The sequence below is a fragment of the Apaloderma vittatum genome, unplaced genomic scaffold (genome assembly GCF_000703405.1).
Source record: "Apaloderma vittatum isolate BGI_N311 unplaced genomic scaffold, ASM70340v1 scaffold29172, whole genome shotgun sequence".
NCBI lineage: Eukaryota > Metazoa > Chordata > Aves > Trogoniformes > Trogonidae > Apaloderma > Apaloderma vittatum.
In genome coordinates, this window is record NW_009703574.1 from 12,309 (window position 1) to 24,269 (window position 11,961).

General features: G+C 53.2%; 1 protein-coding gene across 1 annotated transcript in view; it reads left to right on the forward strand.

The window, feature by feature from the left end:
- Positions 1 to 11,860, forward strand: part of CPEB1 (cytoplasmic polyadenylation element binding protein 1) — a gene marked incomplete at its 3' end in the record, with an annotated part of 20,990 nt that extends 9,130 nt beyond the window's left edge. The window contains exons 4-10 of the mRNA XM_009864686.1: positions 8,762 to 8,988; positions 9,488 to 9,737; positions 9,900 to 10,013; positions 10,144 to 10,233; positions 10,924 to 11,060; positions 11,183 to 11,381; positions 11,766 to 11,860. Coding sequence (XP_009862988.1) covers positions 8,762 to 8,988; positions 9,488 to 9,737; positions 9,900 to 10,013; positions 10,144 to 10,233; positions 10,924 to 11,060; positions 11,183 to 11,381; positions 11,766 to 11,860 — 1,112 coding nt within the window. The remainder of the gene's footprint in view (positions 1 to 8,761; positions 8,989 to 9,487; positions 9,738 to 9,899; positions 10,014 to 10,143; positions 10,234 to 10,923; positions 11,061 to 11,182; positions 11,382 to 11,765) is intronic.
- Between the last annotated feature and the right edge of the window lie 101 nt (positions 11,861 to 11,961).

Sequence of the window (11,961 nt, forward strand, 5' to 3'; positions counted from 1 at the left end):
CCTCTCTGGCTAGGAGGTTTGGGGCTGCGATGTGGGACTTGGTTAACTCTTCCTGAGGCACCCGTCCTCCTCCGTAAATTCGCAGGAGGAAAAAGGAGTGCTGCAGGCACAAACTTAACGCATCTCCTCGGCCTGGTGATGGAGCAGGGAGGGGATGGGGGATAAAACGGAGGAAAGAGCTTGTTTCCTAGCCTCTGAGGGCTGCGAAAACCAGTTTCACAAACGGTAATGTGTTCATTCAAGTCTCAGTCCATGGAAAGATCTAGTGCTTTGGCAGAGTTTGTACAAGTTCAGCCTGGTTGCTACAGAAACTCATCCCTTTCTAGCAGCACGCCGCTGCTTTGTTAAAAGGGTAGCGCATCTCTGTGCAGACTTGGGTGACACGGAGAGGCCCTGGGTGTAAAGTTGGTGCTGACAGGAATGCAGATAGCTTCTGGGCCGGTCCTGGCAGGGTGATTTGCCCATGGAGATGTTTTGGGAGGTGGCAAGGGGGTGCTGTCGACCAACTCTGATGTCCAGGGGATGCTGCCTTTGGGATCGTGGGATGCAGCCCTATATGTCTCTGTGTGTGTTGTAAAACAAATAAAAATCCCTTGTGGGGCGCTGGAGTTTGAAGTGACAGCTTCATCAGTGCAAGTTTCTATGTCTAATTTCAGCAAAACTTAGCATGTGGGCCCGAGCACAGGCGCTTCAGGTCCGCTCGCTTTCAGACTGCAGTAGCTTTGTTACAGCCTGCGGGTCCTGTGGGCTTCCCCTAATGAATCAGGGAATACTAAACGCTTGGGATCTGGAAACCTTGCTACTTGAAACCTTGAAGGTGGAGGGACAAACAAGGGGCTCACACAAGCCCGGGGTAAGCTTTGCACCTCGCAAGTTGGGCACTGGGGTTGAGGGGGCTGTGGTGGTGGGGTCCGCTGGTCAAGGCTGGAGGGTTTTCAAGAGGGTAAATGAATTTGGAGATGATTTTTGAAGGTGCTCTGGTGTCCTCCCTGCTCGCCAAGGATGTATCTGGTGTTGGGTGCCCCCGCTGACTGCAGCGCATCGTGCTGGAGCTCCTGCCTGCCGCAGAGGCCTGGGAAGAGCCGGAGGAAGGATCTGACCTCGGACGATCTGCACCCCATGGGTTTTTGTGACAGCCTGGTGCTGCCTACAGAGAGGCCTGTTCCCTCACTTCTCGCTCCCAGTATTCCCCTCAGTGCATGGAACCGGGGTGGCTGGGCTGTAAAACCAGCTTCCCCAGAGAAACCTTCAGCCTTCAGAGTGTCTAGCGCTGTATGGCAGAGGGTATCGTGGTCCTAAGACCACCTGCTCTCCATCCCACCCTTCCTGGGTGTGCAGCAGCGGGGCCAAGAGTGCTCTGTGTTCTGGGCTGCTGTTACTCTCCTGCTCCAAGCGCCGTGGGGCTGGTGTACACGGTCGGGGAAGTGAGAGGCTGGCATCTCTGTGCAACTGTTATATCTCTACAGCCTGCTCACAGCTTTTTCTCCTTCACGAGGGCCTCTGAGTGGTGATGTGGGGCTCCTTGGGAAGGGAGATCTAGTTGAGGAGCATCTTCTGAATGGCTGTGGAATGCTCCTCTCTGGGTGGCAGAGGAGTGGTCCTGTGTCTGAACGCTGCGTGGATTCAAGGAGTTGGCAGTCGCCAGTGCTTCCAGGTGCCTTAGCTGTGCCGCAATGGAGAGAAGGAAGGACGTGGAGAGTAGGTGGATGCTGTGTCCTGATGCTCCCAAGGGCTGGGGTCCCCACTGGGGTGTCCTGAGAGGAGGTGAGGCATGTTGGTGCAGGGCTGTCTCTAGGGAGCTGGGGAGGGCTGGCACTGCCGATCGGAGCTGTTATGCCACTGGCGCCCAAGCCTTTGGAAGGTGCCAGCAGTGACTCAGCTGCGTGGACCCACGGGGAAGGTGGCTGTAAGGATGGAAATGCAAAAAAAGAAAAAAAAACCAAAAAAACTCAACCTCTAACAATCAGGCTAAAAATATTGCTGATGTGGTCCCCTGCAGTGCCTGTGCTTGAGTACTGATGAGCTGGGACCTCCTCTCCTGCCTGCGCAGTCTCTGCCAGCGTGGAGTTTTCTCTAGCACAGGGAAGGACCTTTTGGCTGCAAACCCTTCTGGTGTCACCTTGGGCTCCCAGGGTGGTGTCACTGCCTGGCTTGGTGCAGTGGGATCGGGTCAGGGCTGAGCTGGAGGAGGCCCGAGAGTGGCAGGGCTGGTTTGTATGCCCTGCTCCTGCCTGCCTTCCTCTTTCCTGATGGGCCACTGAACGCCTTGCACCCCGGCAGGGTTATTTGTAATGAGTTTTCCTTTTGGGTCTGATGCCATAAGGCACCAAGGAGATGTGTGCTTAGCCCCCGAGAGTCTGCCAGCTGCGCTGCTGGTCCCCAGAGCCGGTGTCTAGAGAGAGGAAAAATCTCCGGGAGAGAGCAGCTGCTGCTGCGGGCTGGAGCCGCCTGCATTTATTGGCTGTAGGACTGAACTGCTGTCTCATGGCAAGGGAAAGGCATCGCGATCCCGCTGCTGCTGCTCAATCTGCCAGGCTGGAAATACTTCAGCAACTCTCAGAAACCCATCCTGTGGCCCCAGCAAAGGGTTTGTTTGCAGGGAAAGCTTCCAGTCCTGCTATCCCGAACTGGGGCAGTTCTTGTCACGTAGCCTCAGACACTTGTGTCAAGGCCTTTGAGCCCTGCAGAGGCGAGGAGAGGTTAAGAGGCAGGGAGATGGGGCTGCCCTTGATGATATCCTTTACCTTCCCTGCTCTATTCCTCAAGGAGCACAAGGAAATGGGGTCTTGTTCCAGTTTTTGCCTGGAGAATGGGCGACAGCAGCACACAAGCAGCTCCACGTGCAGATTTTGGGTCTCCCTGGCTGGGGTTTTTTGGGGAATTTTTTTTTTAATAGCTATTTGATCTGGCTGGTCTGTCCTGCCCTACATTGGGAGGCTGTTGTCCCTATGTGGGACAGCAAGCTTTGCCTGCTGCCAAAGCATCTGAAAACCAGGCTGTTAATGCTTGGCTTGCAATACTAACCTGCAAAGGGTGTTTTCAGAAGGATCTTTCCTTCCTGAGAGGGCCGTGCAGATTATTGGTAGTCGCCTAAAATCCCCCAGACTAGAACTGGAGGCGAGCTGTCGCGTGTTGCCTAGCAGATAGCTGAGGCCTCCGAGTACGAATCGCTCTGAAGTCTTCAAGGCAAACCCTTGTTTCTGAAGGATGAAAGCAAAGGCCTGTTGCACAGGCGGTTGTCGTCACAGACTCCCAGCCTTTCTTCTCACTTGCAGCAGGAGGGACTCGTAAGCTGCTCCCCCCAGAACAGACCTCTAGCGGAGAGGGAGCTTCAGGTCTGGGAAAGGGAGCCCTTCACCCTGGGTTCCTCTGCAGCCTCACTCGGGTCTAAGCCTGAGTCTGCCTGGAAAACTCAGTCCAAGGTTCCTTCACCCTGCTGATGGCACTCTTTGCTGGGGGCAAGCTGGTGAGACCGTAGAGCTTTTCTGAGGTGGGGGTGCTTCATGGGGGCTTATTTCTTGATGTGCTTCAGTCAGGGCTGCTCATGCTCTGGTTTCTCAACTGCTGCAGAGTAGGAAGCAGGGAGCACTTAACAGTCACAGAGACTGCTTGTGTGGCAGTAGTATTTGTTCCTTAACAGGCTAAAATCCCCCTCAAATAAGTGAGAGCAAGTAGCAAAACTCTCAGCTTGTGATAGGTTTCTAATGGAAGCTGCTCTTTAATCCACCTCTTACAGCTTCAACAAAGCAGATTTATTTTTGCGCTGATGCTGTAGAACAGAAGATGCGAACAGCTGAGTAACTGGAATAGGAACCGAACCAGCACCTCTGCTTGTATCCAGCTAGAACTGAAGTGGGTCAGGGCAGCCTCTGATGCCTGGAGACTGTTTGTGGGAGCAGGCACGCACCACCCAAAAACCCCTTCGGCCAGCGCTGCATCTTCCAGCTCAGAACCTCACATCTGTGGGCTCGCTCACCTTGTGCGTGTGATCCCTGAGGCGCCGGCAAAAGAGCTGAATCACAGGTGATGTCTGTGCCACTGCCAACTCGGAGGCTGCTCGCCGACGCAGCAGCAGCAGCCACCATCCCTTTGAGAAGGCCGCGGAGAAGTGCCCTGGCTTCCCTCCTTACCCCTCTGGCTTATTTTCTCTCCAGCAGCCCGGAGGAGAGGTGAAGCGAGCTGTGGTTTGGTACCTCCGGAAGGTAACGGGGAACATGCAGGCACCTGTGCCCATCTAGTGATGGAGTGAGTGGCTTGTGTGCCATTTTTCACGTAAAATAGCATTTGGGACTAATGCCTGCCTTTTTTTTAAGTAGTTATTCCTTGCCCAGAGGGGTACACTCTGAAGAAAGAAAACACCTTCTCCTAGAGGTGGTTTCTTGACACCCCACGAACTGGCAGTGCAGCCGAGCGGCAGAAAATGAGTCAGTCTCGTCCTTGTTAGCGCGTAAAGTAACACATGCTGTGGCGTTTGCACCCTGGATGCTGCTGCAGATAATAAGAGAGGAGTTTGGTGCTTAAATATAGAAGTGTTTGTTCTTGAGGCTTGCGAAGCTGAAGCTTGTTGTGGCAGAATTTGACCTGAATATGTTGGCTCTTAAATATCTCCGGGACTGATACACGTTAAAACCTGCTGTATTTCAATGTTCTGATCTCGTTAAAGACGAAACGCTGTTGTGGCAGGCTGCTCCGTGAATGCAATTACCTGCACGCTTCCAGTCCTGAGCAGCATTTTAGCTGTCTTTACAGAATTTCTTTTTATATTTACCTTGAGCGTCTGGTTTACCTTCTCTTCCTCAAGAAGTAGCGAGGCTTGTTTTAAGCTAGGTCCTGCTCTCTCAGCACAGGAGGAGGACCTGTGCTCTCCAGTGTTAATGCAATAAGCTTCTCAGTGTTCTAGCTCTGCTGCCGTTTCCTTTCTTTTTTTTTTTCAGGGCACACCGGGGAAGTGCCAGAACCAAGAATAGACCTCAGGTGCCCTGACTTTCTAATTCTGCAGTTCAGCTGGGGGATCATGCTGCCTTTTTTTTTTTTTTTATTTTATTTTTATTATTCCCCTGCCCCCCTTCACAGCAAACCAGAAATAACTGCCTGAATATCCTCAGCTCTTCTTCGCCCCAGATGAAGAAGCTCTCAGGGCAGAGGTTCCTCTTTTGTAGTTCAGAAACGAAAAGGGCTGTGCCATAGCTTCCCTTTCAGGTGGTAGTTGATCGCATCTATAGTGCTGGGAGCTGCTTTTTTCTTTTTTTCTTTTTTTCTTTTTCTTTCTTGAAAGCTGGTGGCTGGCCAATGTGATTGAGGTTTCCGTTGCAGTGTGTGGCTCTGGAGGTGATGTGTGCCTTTGACTTCTTTTTTCCAGTGAAGCGATGGAAGGATAATCATATTGGGAGGATTTGAGCTGGACAGGAGCTCTGGAGGTATCTGACGTGCTGCTTGGATGAGCTCTGGGGGGCCTAAGGACAGAGTTCCTGTCCACCTTCAGGTCTAGTCCTGTGGCTGCTCAGTTTTAAGAGGAATAAATTTTCCTGGTAACTCAGGTGTTACCCGTTGCTGTATGGGAGGTGGTGGAGGTAGACATGCAGAGGTTTCTCTTGCTGTAAAGTTGCTCAGTTGTCCGTAGGAGGTGCTGCTTTTTGGCTGACTAAAACATTCAGCCTGCTCCCACCCCACCAGGGTTAGAGCCTGACTGAGTGGTAAAAACTGCAGACGAGCTGTTTTTCTGGAACTGCAGTGGGCTATTGTTCAGGACATCAGCCTTTTTTTCTTTTTTTTTTTTTTTAAAATGACAAAAGAAACTTCACTGTGTTCAGTCTCCAGGGCCTTGGTCACGCTGCTTCCCTCCTCCGCCACCCTGCCCTGAATGCGCTGATGGCTCCGCAGCCTCCGGGCGCGGCAGGTGTCGGCCAGGGGAAGCAGAAGTGCGCTCGCACTGAAACCTGTCTCTCCTGCCCTGCTTCTCTTGGTAAGAGCTTTCCTATTGATCTCTTTGCCCCTGCCTCGGCAGGAAAATCAGGGCAGAAGGGTGGATTTCCAGTGTAAGGGGTAGGTCGTGGGTGAGGGTGAGCTCTTTTAGTCCTTGCTGAACAATCTCGCAGCACACGAACTTCTAGTATCTCCTCTCAGCATTGGTGGTGGTGCCAGCCAGCGAAAGTGACTTTCCGAAGGCCTTGGCATTGCAGACCTGCCCCGGTCCCTTCTAAATCTTTTTTTTTCTTCCCCCACCTCTGCAGCAAGCTTTTAAAGGCTCGGAGTGTGATTTAAGGGAAAAACATATGTGTGCTCATCTAGCGCTGGTGCCAAGTGCAGTGTTGGAGCTGCCTGCGCGTTAAGCGTGCAGGTGCCAGACGTTGCTGGCAATGTAAGAATCTGGGACCTGGCATGCTGCTCTGCTCAGCAGGAGTTCCTTGCATGCCGGCGCACGGCAACGTGTGCTTTTGGGCTTGTGAAGAGGCTTTGATATGTGGCAAACGCTGTTTTCCTCTACGGGGAAGCTTCCACCGATGTTCTTGCAGCGCGGGGAAAGATATCAAGTGGAAGGACCTGGGTAGTGATGAGGCAAGAGGTGTTTGTTTTGCTCAGGGCTCAGGTTTTAGATAACTTGACAAAACTGATGCAGCAAAGAGTAGAGCTTAAATTGTATGTTTAAGCAGCACCTGAAAGAATAAAAGCTGTTCTTGGGAAGGTTGGGTGTCTCCCCATCGAGGTGTGTGCTGTGGATTATGGCTTTATGCCGGCAGAGCAATCTGCTTGGGTAAGTTTGTGTTGAATGCAGTAGCTTGGCAGTTGATAACGGGGTTTTAGAAGCTAATTCGGGGTTTGTCCACCCTGTGAAACCACCTATGTGGGCTGCGAAGCATCTGGCTTGGGGGTCTGAGATCTTTAGGGGCCCCGAGATTAAAGAGGGTATATTATGCCGATAACATTTACTAGGGAAAATCTCTACGAAGACAGAAGGACGGTTTGTAAAAACGCTTGTTCTCTAGGGAGCGACCCAAGAACTGGAAGAGGGCCATGCCGGTATCGAGACTGCTCCACGGTGCTCTTAAATCTGTCAACATTTGGCTGACATGCTCAAAGATGGAGAATGCTGCTCCGAATCCAGTCGTTAAAGCTGTAGCAGCGAGTCAAAAGTCAGAGCTGAGTTTCTATTAAAAGCTACCTTTGTTTTTGTTGGTTTTTTGGTTTTTTTTTGGTTGGCATATGCCTCTCTTGCAGCTCCAAGCAAAGGCATGAAAAGCTCCAGAAGTGAAAGGGAATTGCATTGACCCTTGTGTTTAAAATTTCCCCCACAGATGTGAAAAATCAGTGGATTGCACTTAAGGGTGGTGGGTTTTTATTCTCCTTAGTCTGGGTAGTTACCTGACATAACTACATGTGCACGGTGTTGGTTGCTCTGGGTGGGCGCAGGGCTGCTCGCTGCCTGGCACTACAAACCCGTGGCTGAGGAGGAGGAAGGGCACCAGTGCCGGAGCATTTGTCGGCAGCGAGGGTTGGGGCATGGGATCAGCTGCTCTGCTTTGACTCTGGTACTGTTCAGTAGTGACTAATCAGATTTTTTTTGAGCCCGTTTAACAAATTCAGCTGTCTCCCTCAAACAATGCGCTTGGCTGTATTTTTAAAACATGTCACGTGGCTTCAGAGAAGTCGGCAAACCAGTGGAGTGCAGCTCTGCCTGGGCTGGGAGATGCTCTGCCCTGCTCTCTGCCGTGTCTAGGAGGGAGCAGTCTCCTTCCCTCTCTCAGAGCTTTCCCTCAGCTGGCGAGCAGGGCTGCTGCCGCTTGAGCTCTGCCCGGGGTAAGTACTGCTGGGCCGGCTCCCCAGCAGGTATCCAGATGGATAACATGGCTCGGGACCAGTATGTCCCAGCATTTCCCTTTGGGAGCTTGCCCTGGTGCTGAGGTGGGTGCTGGTGTCTGATCTGAATGTGCTGGAGCATGGTGGCAGGTTTTTTTTTTTTTTTTGTAACTCATCTGGTTTGGGCAGCATTTTTGGATTTTATTAATCCTCTTCTATGTGAGAGCTGCTGAAAATCTGGGTTAAAAAGCTTGTGGTCCTAGCTGGTTGGGATCAGGTGGGGCTGGAGGGTATCGAGTGGATCCCAAACTTGCTTTGCTGAAAACTGAAAGGCTTCAGGGCAAGCCGCCTCGTTTTGCAGACTCTGAATAATTAAAACCATTTCTGAAATGTTTTGCTCTTTTTCGTTTGCTTTGGGGACACAGTCAGCTTGCTGAGACTTGCTCCTTTTGAACAGAGCTGCCCAGTGTCGTGCCCCCACGGGATTCTGCGTTCCCTCTCCTCCTGGCTGGCAGCTCGCCCCACACCACTGACTTTCATGACCCTTTGGTGGCTCGGCATGTGTGTTGGGGAGGCGGCTCTGTGTCGTAGGTGGGAATTTGTTTCACCTCGATGCTCCTTGGTGGGAGGAAAACCTGCTGCTGTGTGAGGGAAGCAGTCTGGTGTGTCCTCATCTGCTGGCGCTCGGGCAAAGGCCCGACCAGACAGGCTTGTTGTCATGGGCTACCTATAGCCACCTCCCATGCAGGCTGATGTGTGCGGAGGGGGCGCCTGAATGAGGTCCCAGACCTCACAGCTTCTGCTTGTCTATGAAGTTGGGATCTCCCTGGAGCTGGTACCTGCCAGACAGATGAGCCGTTCGTGGGCTGACAGGAGCCTGGGAGCCTCCTGGAGCTCTGCCATGAGAGCCGGGAGGGGAAGGAGGTGTGTCATGCTGCAGCACTGACGGGCTCTTTCTCCCTTGCAGTTCTCAGCATGCTGAGTAACCCTCTCGGGAACGTCCTGGGGAAGCCCCTGCTGGGTTTCCTGCCTCTAGACCCCATTGGTTCGGACCTGTCAGAAAAGTTTTCCACGCTGACACTGAGAAATACCCGCCTGGATTCCCGCTCCCTCCTGGATTCCCGCTCCAGCAGCCCCTCGGACTCAGACACCAGCGGGTTCAGCTCGGGCTCTGACCACCTCTCAGACTTGATTGTGAGTTTTGGTTCCTGGGTTCTTGCTGCATTTCTAGGGGGGCTAGGGAAGGGAAAAATGGACAGAGCTGTCACAGCACTAGCTAGTGGTATTCTCGTATTTTGTTTTATTTTTTCTTTTCAATAACATTTTGGCTTTTTGTGCATGCAGGCCTAATGGGTTAAAGCAACTCCTGGAGGGGCCTGAGTGCTTGAGCTTGTGTGTGGCAGGAGGGTTTCTGCCCTCCCTGATCCCAGCAAGGGAGGTGGTTGAGCAGCACAACTGCCTGTAGGTTCTGGGCTGGGCTCCTCAGGAGCTCCTGTCCCTGTCTTTCATTGCCCTTCCCGTTTGCTGCCTGCACTTCTCTGTCTCAGGGCTGGTTTCTCCTAGATCAAACTGGGTCTAGCAGCTCCCGTTCCCTAAAGCATGGCTAAATTTGGAAACTGATGAGCAGGGTGAGTGTCTGTCTTGCTGACCCAGACTGTGCTGCTGGGGCTTAATGCTGGACTTTGTCTTGCAGTCAAGCCTTCGTATCTCCCCGCCTCTGCCCTTTCTGCCCCTCAGTGGGGTGTCAAGAGACCCCCTAAAGATGGGAGTGGGCTCCCGGTTGGATCAAGATCAAGCTGCTCTGGCTGCAGTAACCGCCTCTCCAGCTAGCACATCGAAAAGATGGCCTGGAGCATCCGCGTGGCCTTCTTGGGATCTCCTGGACTCTCCAGAAGACCCCTTCAGTATCGAAAGAGAAGCCAGGCTTCACAGGCAGGCAGCAGGTGAGTGGGATGGTAGTGGGTCTCAGCAGGCTTCAGCGTGTGCCGTTGGTGGCCCTGGGCTTCTCGGGAGGGTGCAGCTCTGCTGGGATTATGGTGCCCTGCTCGCGGGAGGGCAGGGAAGTAAGCTGTCCTGTACTGAGTGTTTGCTTGTGCTGGTCCAAGCCGTGAATGAAGCGACCTGCACCTGGAGTGGGCAGTTGCCTCCCCGAAACCACAAGAACCCCGTCTACTCCTGCAAAGTGTTCCTGGGAGGAGTCCCATGGGACATTACAGAAGGTGAGTGGATCCCTGTCATCATCCCCCACCACCTGCTGAGGCCTCCGCCTTGATTTTTGCCCTCGGGGTGTAGGAGAGAACTTTTTGGGGGGCAGGTGCCATGCTGACTCGTCATCTCTTTGCCTTGCAGCCGGACTGATCAACACCTTCCGTGTCTTTGGCTCCCTGAGTGTGGAGTGGCCCGGTAAGGATGGCAAACACCCACGCTGCCCTCCCAAAGGTAATATGCCTAAAGGTAATAGCGACACGGTAGGGTTACTTTTTTCCCATGCTATGTTACAGCACGGAGGCTGGGCTGGTACGGCTGCATGCTGGTGACTGTATGGTACAGAGCACCCTTAGGGTAAATTTCCCACTCTCACTTGGGTTGCGGAGTGCTGGCACCTCAAATCTGGCGTCCCTGCTTGTCCCCTAGCAGGGCTGGGGTGGGAGAAACCTTCTCTGGGGCTTTTGGAGCCAAGGACCTCTAGTCGGCACCACCAGCATGAGCGCCGAAAACTCTGCAGCGAATTCAACTGCACGTCCGCAGGCGGCAGGCGTGTAATCCTGCCTGAAGTAGACGGGCTGATGAGTTGTGTTAAGTGGTGATGACTTTTACGGGGTAAGGAGCGGCTCGTTACGAGGCTCAGTGATGCCCGATGGTCTCGTTCCGTCACTGACGCAAGGGATGGAGCGCCAGCACTGGTGGATTTTTTTTAATTTTTTTTTTCGAAACCGTGGATGCGAATTTCTGGGCCAAGGCATCCCAACCGTGAAGTGAAGTCTGGCTTCCTACAGACCGCTTTGAGTGGCACCTGCGAGTGATTTTTATTATTTTTATTATTATTTTTGAGGGTGTCTGCAAGCCAGGAGAATCTGTTTGCCCCTTCGTTGTGGTTCTAATGGCTCCTTTCCCTTCGCCTCCCCAAAGGGTACGTCTACCTGGTGTTTGAGTCGGAGAAATCTGTGCGCGCTCTCCTCCAGGCGTGCTCCCAGGACCTCCTGAGCCCTGACGGGCTCAGCGAATACTATTTCAAGATGTCCAGCCGCAGGATGCGCTGCAAAGAGGTGAGGAGCCTCGAAAGGGGATGCCGATGAGAAACCTGGGGACCAGGGAGGTGCTCTGCTAAGCCGGATAGAAGCTCCCGTCATATTTGGCTTGACCCTGGCCTGCTTGCGGGTGGTTTCAGGTGCAGGTGATCCCCTGGGTGCTGGCCGACAGCAACTTTGTGCGCAGCCCCTCGCAGCGGCTCGACCCCAGCAAGACAGTTTTCGTTGGGGCTCTTCATGGGATGCTCAACGCCGAGGCCTTGGCGGCTGTCATGCACGACCTCTTTGGAGGCGTCATCTATGCCGGCATTGACACGGACAAGCACAAGTATCCCATCGGTAAGTGATGATCCCACCGGCGTTTGGGAGCCACTGCCCTCCTGTTGGGTTCCCCTTCAGGGCCTTGGGTTGGTAGTGCAAGCAGAGAGGGTTCCTCCAGTCTCCTGACTGGGTGCACCCTGGCTTCGCAAGGGTCGGAGGGGGGGTGAGGACTATGAGTGCAACTTGTCTGTCTGTCCTTCAAGCCCTGTGAGGGTTTTGCACTCCTCCTACAGCACAACTGTAACATCTTCTGTGGGTGTCTGGAGCCCAAGTTGGTCCCTTAGGCCCAGGTCTCCCGGCCTGCATGACACTCTGGGAGAGAAGATGCTCCCTCTCTTCCTGCTCTATCTAGCCCTCGGCATCTGGCTTTTATTTTTATTATTTTATTTCTTTTTGTCCCAGGGTCTGGCCGCGTCACCTTTAACAACCAGCGCAGCTACCTGAAGGCAGTGACGGCTGCATTTGTGGAAATCAAAACCACTAAGTTTACTAAAAAGGTAAACGGAGCAAGTTGAATCCTGCCTGACCCTGCCCCTGCCCCTGCTCCGTGCTCCTTCACCATGATGGGGGGCACTGGGGACAGGGGGTTTTTTGAGGG